This window comes from Macaca thibetana, chromosome 6 (genome assembly GCF_024542745.1).
Source record: "Macaca thibetana thibetana isolate TM-01 chromosome 6, ASM2454274v1, whole genome shotgun sequence".
NCBI lineage: Eukaryota > Metazoa > Chordata > Mammalia > Primates > Cercopithecidae > Macaca > Macaca thibetana.
This window is the reverse complement of record NC_065583.1, coordinates 39397211-39417702: the sequence shown is the minus strand read 5'-3', so window position 1 is coordinate 39417702 and position 20492 is coordinate 39397211. Positions and strand designations below refer to the sequence as shown.

The 20492-nt window shown below is 50.8% G+C and overlaps 1 protein-coding gene across 2 annotated transcripts; it reads right to left on the bottom strand.

Annotated features, from left to right (window-relative positions):
• Nucleotides 1-2272: 2272 nt before the first annotated feature.
• On the bottom strand, nt 2273-17467 carry SPRY4 (sprouty RTK signaling antagonist 4). 2 transcript variants are annotated; one of them, XM_050794945.1, is made up of 2 exons: nt 17262-17467; nt 2273-6960 (listed from the first exon to the last, which is right to left on the bottom strand). In XM_050794945.1, exon 2 carries the CDS (start codon nt 6911-6913, stop codon nt 6014-6016), a length of 900 nt encoding a protein of 299 aa, XP_050650902.1. In that variant the 5' UTR covers nt 6914-6960; nt 17262-17467; the 3' UTR covers nt 2273-6013. The 2 variants fall into 2 exon arrangements, with proteins under 2 accessions (XP_050650902.1, XP_050650903.1); XM_050794946.1 differs by lacking the exon at nt 17262-17467 and adding an exon at nt 16307-17028.
• Between the last annotated feature and the right edge of the window lie 3025 nt (nt 17468-20492).

The following is a 20492-nucleotide window of genomic DNA, read 5'->3' as shown; positions in this document are numbered from 1 at the left end:
GTGACTTACCTTGTCAGTGAAGCAGGACTTGGAGCATTACTTAACCTTGGTCCACAATGCAGGAATGGGACAGGCCACATGGTCTGGCCACAGAGAGGGAGGTCAGCGCCTATCTTTATTCTAAAAGTTCTAGAGCAGACAAGCCCACGTTGAAGAACATCCTTTGTATCTTCTTAGGCAGTGCCTGGGGATCCTGACACACATTTGGATGTCTCTTAAGAGGAACTCAAGGTTTGGATTTCATAAAGGATCCTGGGAGGCTGTAATTGGTAACCCCCAGAAAAACCAAGAACCAGACCCACAGTTCCTGATCTGTCTCTGCCACTCCCCTTTCTTCCCCCATCCCTCACCATTGGTTATCTCCCCCCAATTATTGGTAATAGAAAAAAAAATTTCTAGAAAACAAGAGGTACATGTTCACATGTTCAAAATAAAGTCCAACTTTCATCCTGATTGGCATATGAATAAAAGCTCATTAAAAAGTTCCCATAGGGGGCTGGGAGTGGTGGCTCATGCCTTGAGAGACCGAGGCGGGTGGATCGCCTGAGGTCAGGAGTTCGAGACCAGCCTGGCCGACATGGTGAAGCCTCATCTCTACGAAAAATACAAAAATTAGCCAGGCATGGTAGCGTGTGCCTATAGTCCCAGCTACTTGGGAGGTTGAGGCCAGAGAATCGCTTGAACCTGGGCGGTGGAGGTTGCAGTGAGCTAAGATCACGCCATTGCACTCCAGCCTGGGCAACAAGAGTGAAACTCCATCTCTAAAAAAGGCTGGGTGCGGTGGCTCAAGCCTGTAATCCCAGCACTTTGGGAGGCCAAGATGGGCGGATCACGAGGTCAGGAGATCGAGACCATCCTGGCCAACATGGTGAAGCCCTGTCTGTACCAAAAATATAAAAATTAGCGGCCGGGCGCGGTGGCTCAAGCCTGTAATCCCAGAACTTTGGGAGGCCGAGGCGGGCGGATCACAAGGTCAGGAGATCGAGACCACAGTGAAACCCCGTCTCTACTAAAAATACAAAAAATTAGCCGGGCGCGGTGGCGGGCGCCTGTAGTCCCAGCTACTCAGGAGGCTGAGGCAGGAGAATGGCGGGAACCCGGGAGGCGGAGCTTGCAGTGAGCCGAGATCGTGCCACTGCACTCCAGCCTGGGCAACAGCGTGAGACTCCGTCTCAAAAAAAAACAACAACAACAACAACAAAAAATTAGCTGGGCATGCTGGTGTGCACCTGTAATCTCAGCTATCCGGGAGGCACAAGAATTGCTTGAACCTGGGAGGTGGAGGTTGCAGTGAGCCGAGATTGTGCCACTGCACTCCAGCCTGGGCAACAGAGCAAAACTCAGTCTTGGGGAAAAAAAAAGTTCCCATAGTTATGTAAATTGAGAAGTGGCTGGGTCTAAAGTTTGAGTGCACTGGTGGCAGGTGGGGGCACAAGGGAATCAGAAGGAAAGTGCTGGCCAGGCATGGTGGCTCACACCTGTAATCCCAGCACTTTGGGAGGCAGAGGCGGGCAGATCACTTGAACTCAGGAGTCAGAGACCAGCCTTGCCAACATGGTGAAACCCTGTCACTACTAAAAATACAGAAAATTAGCCAGGCATGGTGGTGCATGCCTATAATCCCAGCTACTCGGTAGTCTGAAACAGGAGAATCACTTATACACAGGAGGTGGAGGTTGCAGTGAGTGAGATCGCTCCACTGCACTCTGGCCTGGGACTCCGTCTCAAACAAAAAACAAAAAACAGAAGGAAGGTACATTAGAAGGTCATGAAATGGATAGAAGGCTTTTGAGGCTGAAAGGACTAGTTTTGTACAATATCCACCAATTCTATGAAAATAAGGAAATGACAAAGGGCTTTTCTATTTGGTTCCTTGAAGCATGTATGTGTGTGTTCATGTGTGTGAAAACTTAATTTGGGGGCAATCAGGACATAAAGGGAGAGGAACGGACAGGTCAGCTGACCCTTTTCCCCCCTCTACCTCTTCCCAGTTTTGAAGCTTGGCTGTCCATCTGCAGCACACTCTGGTTTAGGGGACAGCTTGCCTAGGAAGGAGGCTCTAGCAGCTCCTGGCAGTATTTGGTTTCATAATGAAGAGCAGCTTTCCTCCGATGGTTCTACGGTCATCCTAGAGAAGGGAGAAGGGACTGCCCAGCCCACGAAGCCCTATCTTCTCTTCCCCTTTCAGTAGCTGCTTATTCTCAAACTTGAGGCCTTGCTGGGTGAAGAGGTCAGGGAAGTGAACACACAAACACACCAGAAACGGCAGTCTCGTGTATATTTAACAATATATATTTATATATATTTTCTAAATCAGTACATTCAGTTTTTAACTTGTTTTTTTCTTCACAAACAGAAGAACTCTTACAATAGTAGACTTTCTAAAATAAATACTATTAAAATAGAGCTTCAAAATAAATATTCTATACAAAGAAAACCTTCTGTGGCAACTTTGTGGTGGGGTGGAAATGGGCTACAGTGAGGGGGAAATGAAGTCGGGATGTGGCGGGGTGGGAGCCTCGAGCTTTTCTGTTTGTAACATGAAACCAAGCTGTGGGACAGTGAGAAGGAAAGCAAGGCAAGACACCGCACGCAGTTACCCACAGCAGAAAATGGCAACGCAAGATTCATCATCGACTGTCACAGTAAGCAGAGAGGGCACACAAATGCTTGTCAAAGGCATGAACCAGAAGGCTGGTGAGGCTCGCAGGATGCCCTAGTGAATTGTACAGTGTAGAGCTGTGCTGCCCACGCCCGCCAGACACTTCTTGGGACAGCACGGAAGAACGGGATGCTTCAAGGTGACAGTCATCCGGGTTCAGGTGCAGATCAACACTTTCCACGTGTGCCATCTTGGACAAGTCATTATCTAGCTGGGCCTCACTCGAGGTATGATGGCGATTGACAGACTCCACAGGGCTGAAAGAACCAGCCATGTCTTCCACCTCAGCTGTGAGGGGGTGCGTACCAAAGGAAGGGATTGGTCTTCACCCCCTTCCTGCTTGGGAAAGCCTTAGCTGTGCCCATCTTTTATCTGGGAGGGCTTCGCTACCCAAGACCCAGTTCCCAGGGTGCTCGCGGAAGCGCTGTCCTTCATAAACACGGGCAGCCAAAGCCCCCTGGAAGCGTCCTGGATCCCAGCTGCCCCTAGAATTAAGGCAGAACCCCCAGCCACCACCCCAGGTTTAACAGGGGCGGGAACTAACCAGCACTTTTCAAAAAAGGTCAAGCCGAGGCACCATCCAGCCGAACAGGCCATTGGTGACAGGAAACACACTCAGCCAGAAGCAGCTACACATGTGTGTCGTGTCTCTGAGTGCTGGGTCCCTCAGTGGCTCTCAACTGGCCCCAGAGCTGGGGAGGGTCCACAGGCAAGCCAGTTTATTCTTTTTTTTGTTTTTTTAATTTTTGCCAAGAAGCTGAGAAAAACAATGCTGAGGGATTGCTACACAACCAAGCTGGGAGAACCAAGGATGGTTCCTTCGCTCCTTCCCATGACCACCGAGCACACGAGGCGCTGAGGTGGACTCTCAGAGCACCCTGCAGACATCCATCAAGCAGGTTGAAAGCAAACCAAGAAGAACAAGCTAGAACAGGGGCAGGGGGAAAAAAAAGAAAAAGCAAACCAAAACCCAGAAAAATCCGTGTTTACAAGTATGTACACAAAAAGTCAGGGTTCAGGAGGTCGTTTGCCAGGAAATAGGGTCTCTGTCGGTAGACAGTCAGTGTGGGGTATGGGGGTGTGTGTGTGTGTGTATGTGTGTATACACAGCTTATGTAAATCGACTCTCCACAGAACGGGTGTGTAGACCACCAAGATCACCAAAGTGCAACTGGGTCAAGTTTCCCATGGAGACAATTTGAGGGAGGGGCCCTGGGAAAAGTTCTGAGGCCTTGCAGAAAGCGTGCACATGTGCACTATCGATTTGGGGCCACCTCATCTGAGGAAAACCATCTCCAGTCCCTTCAGTACACTTCTGATACATTCAGTTCATGTAAGTGGTTGGCCGAATTTGTTTCCTTCCTACCACTCCCTCTGAAATGTTCAAGAACATCCATACATCTGTCACAACTGTGGCAAGGGCAGCTACATGAATCAGCCTTGGAAAATGCAGATGCAATATTTCACATTCGCCTTTTACAAGCTAGCAAATGTTACATAAATAAAGCCGAAAATAATATGACCCTCCCTTCCTCCAATCAATAAATACCTATGGTTACAATTAACTTACTCTAAATCATAAGATGTTACTACTAGTCTTCAAGAAGGAAAAAAGAAGTCCTTGAGAAGCATTAGGTGCATGCCTATCATAGCTACCCACCTCGCTACCTCCTTCCTGGAGGCACCTCTGTTCCTACAGAACAAACTGGAAATGCTACGGACACTCTGCCTCATGCACTTCCAGTTTCACCTGGGGTAGCTCTTCTGACTCAGGCCATGCCCTCTCATTAGAGGGGAAAACAAAATACCACACACAAGGCAAAAACCCCACACAACAGCTGGGGAGGAAGGACCAGATACACTACAGCTTTTGCATGCAACAAGTACCTACCCACTGGACGTGCTGCACCTTCTGAGTCCTTTAGCACCTTGAGAGAAAGGGTTGCTACGTCTTTGAGGGCTGTCGGGAGAGGGTGGTGTGGCTGTGCACAAAAGCAGGGCTCAAACCCAGTGGCCCCTGGAAAAACCTTTCCCCTACCCTCTCCCCCAGCTCTTCCAACTCCCCTGCTGGGGCTTCCTAACACTAAAATAGACTCTTTTTTCATCATCTCTCTATTTACATTAAAGATACAGACACATCACTATACACAAAAGGCTATGACAGTGAGCAGCAGAATCAGAAGAGAAGAAACCCAAACCCAGCCTGGCTCAGCGGTCATTCTGCCAATGGGAGGTGCTGCCTCTCTTCTTTGCTGTTAAAATCCTCTTGTTGATGGGGAGGGAAATTGTGTTCCTTGAGGTTGCTCGCCCCCAGATTTTGAAATCAGCCCTTCCTAGGGGTGGCCCAAAAGGAAACAAGTTTTATTATTATTTTTTTAAAACACCGTTATCATCTGGTTTAATTATTCTATAAAAATGTAGTGACTGGATCCAGAGACCACAGCCTCAGACTCATTGGCAAAATGATATTTGGTCTCGCATTTGCCGCCCTGGCTTCCTCTACCCATATAAAGTTTCTGGAAGGGATCTGAGTAGAGAGAACCCGGGACACGTAGTAGGCAGGCGAGTCTGTGACTCGGTAAGAACCGAAGGACGGTGTGGTGAGCAGAACACCCCCAAGAGTTAGTTGATGCAGTTGGAAGGGAGACGTGCACTGAGCAGTGGCTCCTAAATCCATCCTGTGGCTCCGGGGAGGCAGAAGGAGGAATGAGGCTTGGACTCACTGGCCGTCCTCTGTTCTCAGTGGCTCCCAAGTATATACAATAGGAACTGCTAGGGTGTTCTACACCTTCCCCAAGACATCAGGGACAAAGTGGGGTGGAGTGAGATGGGGGAGGAGAAGAAGGTATAGAAAACTCCAAGGGTCTTCTTTAAAGGTACCCTGGTACTCAGTTAACAATTCCTCCCAGGCAGCTAGCTCCTGTGAGAGCCAAGACAATGGAAAAGAGGGAGGGTGGTGGGGGGAGGGAGGGAGGGAGGGAGGGAGGGAGGGAGAAGGAGGGGTTGGGAAGGCATTCAAGCAGCTGCAGCTTCCGGATATGTGTCCACATCTGTGTTCCGTCTTCTGAAAAAGAAAAATTCCCCCCAAAACCACACCCTGCCCCTGCATTGTCTGTTTGACACAAAGTTCCAGGACCCTGAAAAAAAAGCCCCAAAGTGCTTCTTCATCGTCTTGGGGAATACAGGGTAGGTGGTGGTGGTCTCTGTATTTTCCGAAGCTGGGGGTAGGGAGTGGGCAGACTAGCAAGGTCAGCCTCAGAAGACTAAAACCTCTGACCTTGCTGCAGTCTTCTTAGATGTCAGAAGAGAACCAGGTTTCCAGGCGGAGCACTGGGGCTTCGACAAAAACTGTCAGAAAGGCTTGTCCGGCCTGCTGGTCTTGGCATCCCCACTGGCTGCTTTGCAGATGACGCTGTTCGTGTGCTTGCAGCGGCAACCAGGGCGGCGCAGACGGTCGTAGCCGCGCTGGGCCAGCTTCACGCAGCCGGTGGCAGGCAGGTAGCAGAGCAGGCAGGGTAGCACCACGGAGAGAGCACCCATGAAGGACCAGCGAGCGCAGCAGTTGGAGCGGGAGCAGGAGCAGGGGTGGTCAGCGCAGGAGCCCTCATCGTCCTCATTTGTGCAGTGGTAGAAGATGCCCTGCACCAGACACATGCACGTGCCATAGTTGACCAGGGTCTGGGCTGAGCACAGGCACTCCTGGTTGCAGACCCAGCAGGAGGGCAACGTCCGCGGGGACGCACACTCCTTGCATTTACACTTCCCACAGGCCTCGCACAGCAAGAAGTGCTTGTCCAGCTCGGATGGGACCACCGGGCCCTTGAGGTCCAGCGGCTTGCAGTGGACCACCTTGGGCTGGATGCGCACAGCCCTTGGTGAGGCCTGGTCGGCCACGGGTGGTGGTGCCATGTGGTCTAAGAGCCGCTGATCGGAGGATGTGCTGCTGCTGCTGCTCACAGAGCTGGGGCGCCCGCTGAAGGAGATCCAGTGGTGGGTGACATCCTGGTCACAGCGGGCGGGCGTCGGGGCCAGCTCTGGGGCCCCACCCCGGGTCCGCTTTGGGCCGGTGGTGGGGGCCAGGCCAGGGTTGTCTATGTAGTCGTTCTCCACGTGGCTGGTCTTCATCTGGTCAATGGGTAGGATGGTGAGTGGGTGCTGGAGCCGGCTGTGGGACATCCGGCTGTCAAGAAGGGGCTGGACCATGACTGAGCTGGGAGTCAAGGGGGCGCTCTGTGGGATCGGGGGCTCCATGGGGCTGGAGGTCCTGGACTGTATGGAGAAACAGGCTTCTAGGGGCCCTGGGGGTAGGGTGGGGAAAAGGAAGAGAGAATGGATTCCAGGCATCAGTATGTGGCCTGCTAATACCTCACCGCCACCCCCCCATGAGGTCCTTGGGAGCCACCCAATTGAAATAGGAACTAAAATCACTGTGTGGACTTTCCAGTGACTTCCAAGCTTAGATGATTAATAATGACAAGTAGTCAGTGGTGGAAATAATACTTACTGAGCACTTAAGACGGAGGTGCTCTCCTAAGCACCATATACATTAAGTCTTTGACTTCATGATAAGCCTAAAACGTAACTACTATTATCCCCCTTTTCTTTTTCTTTTTTTTTTTTTTTTTTTTGAGACGGAGTCTCGCTCTGTCGCCCAGGCTGGAGTGCTGTGGCCGGATCTCAGCTCACTGCAAGCTCCGCCTCCCGGGTTTACGCCATTCTCCTGCCTCAGCCTCCGAGTAGCTGGGATTACAGGCGCCCGCCACCTCGCCCGGCTAGTTTTTTTTGTATTTTTTAGTAGAGACGGGGTTTCACCGTGTTAGCCAGGATGGTCTCGATCTCCTGACCTTGTGATCCACCCGTCTCGGCCTCCCAAAGTGCTGGGATTACAGGCTTGAGCCACCGCGCCCGGCCTTATTATCCCCCTTTTCTATTTACAGAAAAGACATGTTCAAATTAATTTGTCCAAAATCACACAAAACTATCCAAAACTATCAGTAGCAGGACTCAAACCCGGGCAGCCTGATTTCATTCTCTTAGTCACTGTGAAACATGCTCCTTAGTTAAGATACATAGCTCAGTGGATATAAACACAGGATCTGGAACCAGACTCAAATTCGATTCTCACTTTGGCCTAGCAATATTGCTATGAATGAGTTCTTTCATCTCTGTGCCTTAGGTTTTGGTCTTGTCATCTGTAAAACGGGCTCTTGTGAGGATTAAATGAGAAAATACTATCTATTACCTAGCATATTACCACCTGGCATGCAGCAACAATTTATCGCTGCCCCAGGAAATAAGCTGAGATCTCCTGAGCACTTATAAGCACTTCCCGCCAAGCACTGTGCCAGGTACTGGGGACAATGTGGTGAATTCAACAGACACCTCTGGATGCTCCCGTGGACTTTTTCAGCTGGATTAACAAGCCCTTTATTTCAGATATTCGCAAGAGAAGGATGGTTATCTGACGCCTGCACATCCAGGATATTAACTTATTACTACCACTTCTTAAGAGCAGCAACCTGCAGTGGCTAATAATCCCTAGGTATGTCAGCTTCTGACAACTTGGATGGGAAATCCTCTCAAGGGGCACTCACATCACCCATTTCCAAGTGCTGAGCTGAACATTCAGCCTAAATGCTATTTACTAGAATAGCTAAGCCAACCCTGGATCAGTTTCTAATTTCACCGAGAGAGTGCAATTTTAAGTTGGAATCCAGCCAGAGATTCAACTGCAGTGCCTGACACGGAACCCCAGGAAGTCACTTAAATCAAAGAGCGGAAACGGCTTGGTTCAAATTTAGAAAGTGCACATTGTTTTCTATTAGAAGTGCCATTTCCTTGCCTGCTGACCTTTACAGTTGGAATTCTGCTGGAGATCAATTTAAAGAAATAGCAGCAGAAGGCCAAGACCTCTGCTCAAGGGGACACAATTTGGAATCCAAGGGAAAGACTACACTCTGGGAAGATTCCACCCCAATCTTAAGAACCCCAGGGAACAGGGAGGAAGGATAGAAGAGAAAGGTAAGTCTTTAAAACAAAACCAAAAAAAGGTCATTGGATTAATGTATTCTGGGGTGGGGTTTTAGTAAATGCTTTTGCATTTACTAAATTTGCATCAAGATGCTAATGATGTTCTCATTAGGAGAGCTGATCCTGCCCCTCTGCTGTTAGGTTTATCTAGAACCTGTCTAAAATAAAAAGCTAGCTCTAGATGAAAGTTTATGAAGGGGATAAAAGGGGGCTATCCACAGAGCTCCAGTCTGTATATCACTTACACTGCTAAATCCAAAAAGCATCCAGTCTTTTCTGCAAGGTTCAATGCTCAGTCAACTGGTATTTCCCATTCACGCAGGGCATCAACTATTGGCTTTGCTCCCATGGCCCTGCCTACTTAAAAGGATGCTGGTATTTCTTTACACGCTTTGTTTTTCCTGTCTTGGAGAAAGCCTACCTAGTGGCAGTGCCTGCCCCCCATGTTCTCTTCGGATGAAACCAGAGCATTGAATTGGTGACTTCCTTGTGGCAGAGTTTGCCTTAAGTTTCTGGCAGGTCTGCCACCAAAGAGTAGCCACTTGCCAAAGCAGCCTCCCATGGAGATCCTGTGGTTAGGGCTGGAGAGAGGGAATGCAAGTAAGCATCTATGGAGAGGAGTTTTTCCAAGGATCAGGCTGATGACAGGGTAGGAACTCCAGGGAATGCTACCTCAGCCTGCCCACTTACTGTCAGTAGGGGTTCCAAGGCCTTGCTTCTAGAATAAATGAGTTTGGGGCAAGAGGCCAGGGTTAGGAGCTCAAGGTCCAGCACTGAGGACGGTGCCTGGAGGAAAGGCCTAAGAATAAAAAACGCCATGGATAAGATTCTCCAGCACCAGCCAGAAACCTCACCCCCGGACAATGATAACATGATTCCCTTGTTCCAGAAACCCATGTCAGGAATATTCAGGGTCCTGCCAACACAATGTAGGCAGCAGTTTGAAGCTTCTATTGCCCCATATAGTTGGGTTTTGTCTCTCAGGACAAGGATTGGGTCTGGCCATGCTGTGGGAGAAAGTAAAATACTCCCTTCCCTTGAGCAGATTCATTTTTTTTTTTTTTTTGTGAGGTTCTTTAAAAACAGCCACATTTCCTACAGATAAAGCAAAAGAAATGGGCAATGCTCAGAAATTTTAATAGGCCTTGGAATCAGAAGGCAGATTCCCCAATTCATGGAAAAGTCCCACCAGGAAGCCAGGATGGGAGCAGCCACTGCAGGCAATGGGGATATTGGCATTCACAGGCTCCCATAACCCTCCAGAGACAGCTGTCAACATCTGGGCCTGCAGTTGAGGCCAGACATGGGGATGGGAGCTTGGCCCACGATGACTCGGCTCTCTGGGGATGATGCAGCATCCGATGGCTCCATTGGGCATATTATAAAATGTATCTTCCCTTCCATAACCCTGATGTAGTAGGATTCCTTTCAACCACCAGCTCAGCAAAAACCAAATCACAGATCCACTGCTGCCCTCACCCCTCACCAGCAGGGACCCTCAAAGAACCTCTGCTGAATTTATTTGGCTGACAATAACAATTTTCTGAGCTGCCTATTTAATAACCCCTCAGCACAGCTAAATGATGTCTCCAAAAGAAAAAGAAAAAAAAGAAAAAAGAAAAAGAAAAGAAAAAAGAAAAAGGCCTGGCACAGTGGCTCACGCCTGTATCTCAGCATTTTGGGAGGTCAAGGCACGCGGATCACTTGAGGTCAGGAGTTTGAGACCAGCCTGACCAACAGGGTGAAACTCTATCTCTACTAAAAATACAAAAATTAGCCAGGCGTGGTGGCAGGCGCCTGTAATCCCAGCTACTTGGGAGGCTGAGGCAGGAGAGTCACTTGAACCCAGGAGGCGGAGATTGCAGTGAGCCAAGATCGCACTACTGCACTCTAGCCTGGGTGACAGAGCAAGACTGCGTCTCAAGGAAAAAAAAAAAAAAAGAAAGAAAGAAAGAAAAAGAAAAACCAACTCTCAGTTGATTTGGTAGATCAATCTCGACTCACTGAGAAACACCTGCCCTCCACTCTGAGCAGTGCTGACAATCTTAAGTGCAGGTTTAGTATGTGCTCTCTGCTTCCCCTGCAAGGAAGTAAGAGATTTATGATGTAAATAGGACAGAGGAGGCTTTGCCTCATTTAGGCAGTTTGGAAGATACTGATGGCCAATTTGGAAGACACTGGACAGAGAAACCCAGCACTCCATTTAGCCAAAGAAACACCTCTATCAAGTTTAGGTGGTACTCTTAGGAACTGGCAAGAGGGAAGGGACTTTTACCTGCACTCAACCTTCTAATAATAATAAATAATAATTATGGAAGCGGCTAATATTTATGAATGATTTCTTGGTGCCAGGCTCCGTGCTAAGCCCTCAGTGATTTATTTTCTCATTTAATTCTCACCATACTTCAAGAGAGTACCCATTTTACAGAGAAGAAATGGAAGCACAAAGGGTCATAGAGCTAGCAAGTGACCACAGCAGGAATTGAACCAAGACAGCAGAGGCTTCAGAGGCTGAAATATTAATGTCTCCGCCCTGACTTACAATGACTTGCAGAAGCCCTCCATAATCTCTGGGAATTCATGGGAAGGCATGAAAGTGCCATCACTTTCAGAACCATGGACTCCTCCAGCCCTCACGGAACATCATCAGAACATCCTAGGGCTCTGCAATGCAACCACCAGGGAAGGAAAGCTAGATGGGCTTACATCAGCCTGAACCCCAGGGAGGGGAATTTTCAGTGTGGAGAGTGAAGGCTGTGGGGGTTTGTAATCTCTCTCATTCAAGGAAGGCTCAGAATTCAAGTTCTCTTCACTTCCAGTTTAGTGTTATGTGCCATCCCCGTCTTAAAAGTGGTTTCATTTTTTTCTTTTTTTTTTTTGAGATGGAGTTTTGCCTTTTTTTTGCCCAGGCTGGAGTGCAATGGCACGATCTTGGCGCACGACATGCTCCGCCTCCCAGGTTCAAACGATTCTCAGCCTCCCGAGTAGCTGGAATTACAGGCATGTGCAACCCTGTCCAGCTAATTTTGTATTTTTAGTAGAGATGGGGTTTCTCCATGTTGGTCAGGCTGGTCTTGAACTCCTGACCTCAGCTAATCCGCCCGCCTCAGCCTCCCAAAGTGCTGGCATTACAGGTGTGAGTCACCACATCCGGCCTCATTTTTAGTTTTCTTATAGTTGAATGGATTTCACTTGTAGGAGTTTATTACAAATCAGTCCCCAAAAGGAAACCCTGGGGTGGAAAGCAATCTCTACTCCTCCCTACCTATCAAGTTGAACTTAAGGGTCGCTAGGGTACCTTCATTGATGGGGCTCTCCCTGGTCCAGGTCTGTGAGGAAGGGAGGGAGCCAGGGCACAGAGAGTTCTAGAATACTGAATCAGCAGGATATCAAAATCCCTAGAACACCCAACACTGTATTTGCTGCTTGGCAGGTCTGGGAGCCCAGAGCCAGCCAGTCTGACACTCACTGCATTTGTACCTGTGGGGAGGGGGCTGAGCATCAGGCTGCAGACCGCTCAATACAGGCTGGCTGAAAAGAATCAAGAGGCATGTTAAATGTCTGCACAACTGAGCAGGATGCCTAATCCCACCCACCCACACCCTCCCCTTGACTTACCCTAGTGAGGTGAGTTGGGAAATATTGGGAAAACCTGACAGTTGTACTTTGAAGGCTACAGGTCAGCTAATGACAAACTGGCAAGAGGCTGTGAATGAATGGGTAGTTTGAGCACTGCCCCATTCAGTCTCAGCGGGTTATTTCAGTGAAGGTTGTTTAACCCTTTAAACAACTCAGAATAAATGTCTCTAGGCTGCCAGAGAGCCTGCCCACCACTATGGCTTGGTTCTTTGTGACACTATCCCAGTTTAGCTAATTAAGCTACAACCAAATGATGACATTACTTTAAAAGGACTTTAAAAAGAGGGGGAGGGATGCTGAGGGAAGCAGAGGACTTGCCCCTCCCTATACCCTACAAAGAAAATATCTGCTGAGAATGGCCCCAGTGGGAGAATAAAGCATTTGGGCAGCTGGATTTGTCTGGGAATCCTTCTCCTATCTCCCTACCCCCAGCACCAGCACTAAGAAGCTCACCTCTGGCCATAATCTGTTAGAGATCACAAAAGAAAATGGTTGCTTTTCATCACTTCATTCTACCACCAGTTACAAGTTCCCAACCCTCTTCTTCTCTTCCCACAACCAATCAGCTGAGCTCCAGAGCCCGAGCACACGGAATGGTGGGAATCTTGCTGGACTTTGGGCTCTTTAATCAGCTTCAAGTTTTTGCTTCACTGTATTACTGCCGTAATTGTCTGCCCAGATTCCCATAAAGAAGGATTAGAAGCCAAGAGTCAGTAAAGAAGGAGTCAGAAGGAGCCTGTTAACCACTGGCATGGTTTGGGAACTATTGGTCAAGTCCAGGTCTGGGTGGGACCAGAACCCTAGACTCCTAAGGCAGGGCTTCCTCCACACAGACACTAAGATCTTATTATTTGTCTCCTTACCCTCCACCAAGAAATGAACTTACAATAATAGATTTTAGCTTACTCCTGGGACAGGAGCAGGAAATGACTTCCCCCAACCAGAAAAAGAAAGACTACTGACAAGGGAAACCACTCTTCTGCAAGTGGCCACCTGCCCCGAAGGGCCCCTTCCCTCCTCTGCTAGATCCAGCACATCTGTGCTCCCTCCCCTGTGCCCTTGCTTCCTTCACTGACTGGGGCCTGTCCTTGGAAAGAACAATCGTGATCACAGCTGAACTGTGGAGTCTCTTAAGCCCAGCCACATGTCCCGGATACATTCCCCAGCCTTGTCAGCTGTCCGGATCTGCAGGGTGGCCCCAGACCCCTGAGAGCCAAGAATACCCTCCCCTCTTACATCATGCAACACCCCACACCTCCTGTGCAGGAAGGGGGCACCCTTAAAACCAGGCCCTCCTCCTAGGAGCTCAATAATAACAATGAGCATGGCCCTAGTCCCGGCCGCTCACTAGCAGTTTTGCTGGCCCCCTGTCCCCTTGGGAGGAGTTTATTTTCTCTACTGTGCAGATGGGGAAACTAAGGCCATGTTTAGCAGGTTTGCCTAGTCACTCATCTGCTCTGTCCAGGCCCCTGGCTGGGTCTGGAAGGGGCAACACAGCTTTCCGAAAGCTGTTCATTCACCTTCCCCTGGCTCTTTTGAAAGAGCAAAAATGTATTCTAATGAGTTACTGTTTCTCCCCTCAGGGAGACAAGGTTGGCCATGAAATAGAACCTTCTCCACTCTGGCCATTTCCCTTCCTTAAAAACTCTGTCATGTCTACATACAAAACCCCACATTTTCAACTTTATCTCCAAATTCAGAGGCCTGGGCAAGAATCCTTAGCCAGGTTGTCATCACAAGGGAACTGCCACCTAAGTAGAGGCCAGATGACAAACACTCTGGATTTAGAACCAAATGGAACACCATGATTCTCCAAGAAACACTGGACTTTCTGAATAAAGAGGGAGGGCTCCTTCCTAGGCCTCCTTGGCACCAACACCCAGGCCCTCATTAACAGGATAGCCCAAGGACAGAAAAACACTGTGGGGGCCCAAATCTGGGAGCTGTAAGATGTCACACCATGAGACGTTCAGCCCTGGAAACTGGAATCCCCACATATGGTACCACAATATTAAATCCCAGAGCAACACAGCTCAAAGGTCACTTCTGGAAGTATTAATGAGTTTTATTCCTCTTAATTTTTAAATCACTGATTTTCAAATTTGGCACTGAAAGACTGCTTTCATTTATTATCCACGAAAGTCAGCCAAAGCTCTGGGCACAGGTTTACCAAAGTTGGGGCTGGGGTCATGCGTGGGTGTGAACTGGGAAGGACAGATTTCCAAAGAGCCACATCTCTCCATCAATTCTGGGAGGATGCAAATAAAAATGACATGTGAGACTGGGCGCAGTGGCTCACGCCTGTAATCCCAGCACTTTGAGAGGCCGAGGTCGGCAGATCATGAGGTCAGGAGTTTGAGACCAGCCTGGCCAACATGGTGAAATCCTATCTCTACTAAAAATACAAAAATTAGCTGGGTGTGGTGGTGCACACCTTTGATTCCAGCTACTGAGGCAGGAGAATTGTTTGAACCTAGGAGGCGGAGGTTGCATTGAGCCACGATCGCGCGACAGCCCTCCAGCCTGGGTGACAGAGCAAGACTCTGTCTTAAAATAAATAAATAAATAATAAAAAATAAAAATAAATGAAAATGACACCCGTAAGCTCCAAATATCCACCTGTCCACAGCCTCTGCCCTGCTATGTGTTCTGTCTCCTCCCACCAGCCCCAACTAAAGCTTTAGTGAGACGTGGCCATTTCAGAGGGTGATCTGAAAAAGGTCGTGGGTCTGGGCAGGAGGGCTAAGGGCAAGAGGGCATTTACACTCCACCAAAAGGGAGTGACTCCCGATAACCAACAGATGCCTTTCAAGTCTCCTCACCGTAGCTGACCAGTATTTGTCCATTGAGATTTCAGAAATCTGCTACTAAAATCCCCACCCTACACCCGTAACTGGCCACGGGGCTTGGTTGGTAAGTGTGTGTGCTGTTTACCACATTAGGATTTGCTGGAGCCTGGCGGCACGTGAGGATCCTCCCAAAGGATGGGAAAGAGGAAATGTGATTTCACACTGGACATCTCCACTAGTTCTTTCCCACCCTTCTAGGAGACAGAGAGGGAGAGAGAAAGAGAAATCTTTAACCGCAGCCCTGCCTCTCCTAGTCCTCCTGACACCCGCACTAAAAAAAAAAAAAAAAAAAAAAGCTGAAAATTTCAGAGATGTTTATGCTCCATTTGTGTGAAGATCTGGAGAACTCTAAACATTGTGAAATCCACCAATGCAATATTGGGTAGGGCCTCAGGCCAGACTGAGCTCATTAAGAGATTGATAAACCCACAGTTCCCAACTTCTCTGAGCCTTGTACCTTCCAGTTTCGAATCCCCAGAGGCTTGTCAGAGAGGCTAGTGCCTCGGTCAGCTACAGAGACAGACAAGTGCTTGCTCCTGCCCCTCTGCAAGTTCTTTGGCCTCCAGTGTGTCTGGCCTCTCCCAAAACTGGAGAGAATCACGCCACTGATTCGGAGGCAGGAAAGAGGGGGCTGCCACTAGGTTTGGTCACCCCACTGTACACTCTTCTTTCCAGCACTAAACGCACTGGGGGGTACCGAAGCCTTGCTGCGCCAGAAGGCGGCCTCCTGCCCTCACAGAGGCCTTGGCAATATGGATGCCCCTCCAGCAGCTGGTGAAAGAGGCAGCCAGCAGCTCCCTGCTCTGCCTACCATCTAGCCCTTCCAGCCCATTTCGCCTCTCTTGTCCATCCTTCAGCCCTATAAGCCATGCAACCATTTTCCGTCTCCCTTGCCTCTTCTGCCCACAACCCCCTGCCCCCAATCAAGGAGAATTGAGAAACCGTCTTCTTGCACAAGAGTAGCTACTGTCTAAACGCTTTTTGATCGTCTGCATGGAGGGGGAACTGGGCACAGCCTTGGACCCAGTGATGGAGCCAAGCTCCAGATGCCCTGGCTAGCCAAACCCGCCCTCACCCTGCTCACTGTCCCTGGGGTCTTAGCGATTCATAATTTTTCAGAACGTACCGTCTCTATTCTCTTCTCTGTGATGTCAAGCCTGGTACCACCAAGAAGGAAGGAGGGAAAGTAGGAGCCTTATCTCTCCTACGTTCGCAACCTCTTCCTCCAGCTCCCACACGCCTGGCGTTATGTAAACGCACCTTCAGCCCCCACCACAGCCCTAGCGCGGCCTGGGGGCTCCGGGGCCTGGCACGGCTCGGTGCCCGGGGAGAGGGAGGTACAGGGTGGCCGAGGAGTCTCAGGCCCTACAGAGGCCAGGCAAGAAAAAGGCAACTGCAAGGCAGTTGCACAGCATAAAATGCGGCAGCGGAGCAAAGGTCAGACGGCGAGGAACCGCCTCGCCAAAGAGAGGGAGCAGAAATGCCCAGTCCTGAGCCAGTCCCTCTTTGACCATCGAGGAAGAGGCAGAAGGGGAGGGAATTCAGTCCGTCACCGCTCCGAAGAGAAAGGAAAAAATCTACGTCGAGCATAGGCCGCTACGGCGGGCTGGGAGATACACGGCAAAGCTGGAACCGTGGGCACGGAGCTGGGAGTTGGGCGAGCCGCCCAGAGCGAGGGCGCCCCCCGACCCAAACGGCGGCTCCTGACCAAGCCCAGAGCCGCCCGTTCCAGCGTTCGAGGCGGATGGTGGCAGGAGAAGGAAAGAGGCCAGGCCAGAGGCAAACTCCCGGGACACGCACGGGGCTTCCCGAGTCGCAGAGGGCGGGGAAGCCGGGCTTGGCAATGCCCAGGGGTCGGAAACGGCGGTGCCAGGCTGTGAACACCCCCGGCGCCGTGCCGGCCGGGCCGAGGGCGTCAGGGAGCGGCGGCGCACCGCAGCGACTCAAGGAGGCGCAGGCTGAGGGAAGGAACACTGAGGCGCGCCTAGAAATAGCGCACCATTTGCCCCAGCCCAAGGGGGGAGTCGCGTCGCCGCTCAGAGCGGGGCAGTTTCAGATCCCAAAACCGGCCATGGACTTACTTTGAGGAGCTGCAGGGTCACAAGCATCGCCCCACGTCTGTCTAAATCCTGGAGCCAGAGCAGGCAACCGCCGCTGTACTCGCAGACGCCGGCCGGAGGAACCGGCAAGGCTCCCTGTGCTCCACAGCGCCAACTCCGCGCTGTCAGCTCAGCTCGCTACCTCCGCGGCGATGTTGCAACCACTGCCTGGGAAAATGGCTTTTTTATGAATGGGAGGGAAGGGAGCGCCAGTGCGCACGCGCTTCGTTCGCGATTCTATGAATGGGTGGGCACAAGAGACCGCGAGCGCGCATGCGCTGCGCTCCATTTTTTATGAATGGGGGGCGGGAAAAGATCTTAACCCGTGATTGCTGGGACTGGCTCAAGCTCCACCAGGAGCCGTCGTTCTTTTACAAAGAGGGGTGGAGGTTCCAGTGGAGGTTGTTATTGCCTTTTTTTTTTTTTTTTTTTTTTTTAATGAATGGAGGGCGGCGGCGACTGCTGCAGCTGGGCCAGCTGCGCGGGCTGCACCCCCTCCCAGCCTGCGAGAGGAGGTAAAGGCCACCTTCACGCCACTGCGGGCCTGGGCAGGAACCGTCAGTGTCGCTGGGGGGCGGGGGGCGCTGCGGCCTCCGGATCCCGGGATGAGAGCAGGGTGGGGGAGGACATACCTAGATCTGGGGATCTCTGCCTCCCGCAAGCAGTCAAAAGAGGGGGCTGGAGGACCCCTACTGGGGGCCTTCTCTTGCTCTAGACCAGAGACGCCAGGCGGGAGGGATCTTGAAGCTGCGTTTACCAAATATTAAGAAAATGTCCATCATCCGTATCAAAGGGTGGGGTGGGGATTGGTGAGTGAATCTGATTCCTTTTCCTGAGGCTGAATCTCTCGTGAGTGCTGGCCGCCCCTCCCCCCATTTCTTGGGTGTAGACAGTGACTGGGCCCAGGCCTCTTCCGGCTCCAGTAGCCCCCGGGGCGATTCTGGCAATTCAGCCAGAGGAAGCCTGGCCCTCGCCTCCCAGCGTTCCCCCCGCCCCAGTGCAATGTCCTCAGTGCCCGGGCGTCTGCCCGCCCTCTGCCGCCCTAGCTAGGTGTCCTCTCTCTGTCCCAGTCGGTTTCCTAGCCCTCACAGGACGCTGGCCTGAGGAGCCACGGTCCACCGAAGGCCCACGGCCCTTTGCTGTTGTAGGCGCCTTTCCCCAATATCCCCCACCTCTCGCCAGCCTCCCCTCCGGGGAAGTGGGAGCGGCCGAGAACTGGCCAGGTGGATGGGTGGAGCCGGCCGCGCCGAGGATGCTGCCGGGGTGGCCTCAGGATTAAATAACAACGGGGCTCTTGAGCCGCAGAGGAAATGGAAATGGCTGGGATCCTTTCTTTGCTGTTAATGATGGTGGCGTTGGGGGGCGGGGGTGAGGATCTGCTGAAGCCGGTGAAAAGAAAAGACCCCGCCATTAGGCCCGACTCCAGGAAGGCGGAGAGCCCTCGCGGCAGGCCTTGCTCCTCCCTGGAACGGAGGAGCCTGTAGCCTCCGGGAAGTCCGGGGCAGGGGGTGGTTTTGATGCGTAGATAAGAGCAGAGGCTTGGCCCTGAGTCCCTTGTAACGTCTGTCTTGCCGCTGTTCTGGCCTCACGGGGAGATTGTGTGGCAGACTTTTTCTTCCTACGCCACTATAGGATTGTGCTTGGCTGTTGTCAGAGGAACCAATGAAAGGCTCCCAGCCTAGGGCTGAAGTCTGGCCTAGGGCTGGGACTGGGACTGGGACTCTAGACAGGCAGCCCAAGGTCACCGAGTCCTAGTCTAAAATGTCTTCTCACCGTTCGGACTCACCTCTCCGTGTACTTACCCAGCTCCTGAGGGCAGAGCAGACTCCCCTAGGGAACCTCAGCCTTCCTTTCAGGGGCGAGACTTCTCTCTAAGAGCAAGAGAACTCTTGGCCAGAACAATGGGTGCAGCTGTCCAGGACTTCCCTGTAAGGGTGTTGAAGTTCAGTTTCGCTCTCTCTGTCAGCTGTAGAAACTGAGGCCAAACTGCACCGGGAAGAGCTAGTAAATTGTAGCACAGATTTTCTAGATCTTTGCAACCTGGCTCTACTTTGCTACCAACCCTTCTCAGCATCACAGACCTAAAATCCTGTTTCTTGCATGTCAGTTAAGCATTTCAAACAATGAAAGTTGAAGCAGTAATTTTCCAGCTGGTGCTCACCCATGGCCCTTGCTGAAACAATTAGAAGGATGGGAATAGATAAATCTTAAATCTATGGCAGAAAAGGAGGATTGGAGGAGGGGGGGGGTTTGCTGTCCTGTTTTTCTTTATTAGAGAAACTCAAGAGACAGACAGGATTACATTTCATAGTCTTTCTCAGCTTCCCTGAAAGAGAATTCAAGGAGACCCCAGTCTGTGTTGGGGAGAAGGAGGAGCTCCCAGTCTTGAGCTGGGAGGGGCCTCTGATGCTTATTTAAGTACAGCGAGATTCAGAATGTCTAGGAGGGCTCTGGAGGTCATATTCTGGTTGTGCTTGGAACGTAAGCTGAGGAATGGTTTGGAGCAGCAGTTATGAAAAATTCATTCATTCATTCATACATTCATTCCTTGATCGATTCTGTAGTGGGGTCTGACCTGACTCCTGAGACTCAGTGGTGAGGGACAGACAGCCCTCCCTGCCCTTGCGAAGCGCACAGTGTTTTGAAAAGACAGACTGCAACATGAGGTTATAAGTGCTAGGAGGGAAATGAGCTTTCTCTGGGGTATGTTGCTTGCCGGGGGATGGTGGAAGGAGCTGATTCTGATTTGGTCATCAGGGAATGCCTCTGGGAGGGCGGCTTCTAGTTGTGAGTTGAGACCTGAAGACTGAGAAGGGAATCTGAGGGAGGACTGGAGAAACATCTCAGGCAGAGGGAGCATGGGTGGAGGCCATGTGTGGGAAAAGCCTGGCATATTGGAGGCACTGACAGAAGGCCTCTGTGGCCACAGCTTTATGAGCAAGTTTGAAGTGAGCCTGGTGAGGAATTCAGATGTCATCCTATTGAGGATTTTAAGCAAGGTCTGACACATTCTGATTTGTGTTTTAAACCTCTCCAGCAGCCCTGGGGCCACAATTTAGGGGGTGAGGGGACAGAATGAAAGGTGGTTGGGGAATGCAAAGCATTTGCTCCATTGCAGGGTGAAGACATATTCCTTCTTTAGGGTTGGGTGGCCGGTAGGCCTGTGCTGGATTTATTTTTCTATTTCATCTGATTCTGTTCATTCCAAAGCTA

Coding starts and splice junctions, on each gene's coding strand:
- SPRY4 (XM_050794945.1), bottom strand. CDS start 6,913: ATGGAGCCCCCGATCCCACAGAGCGCCCCCTTGACTCCCAGCTCAGTC.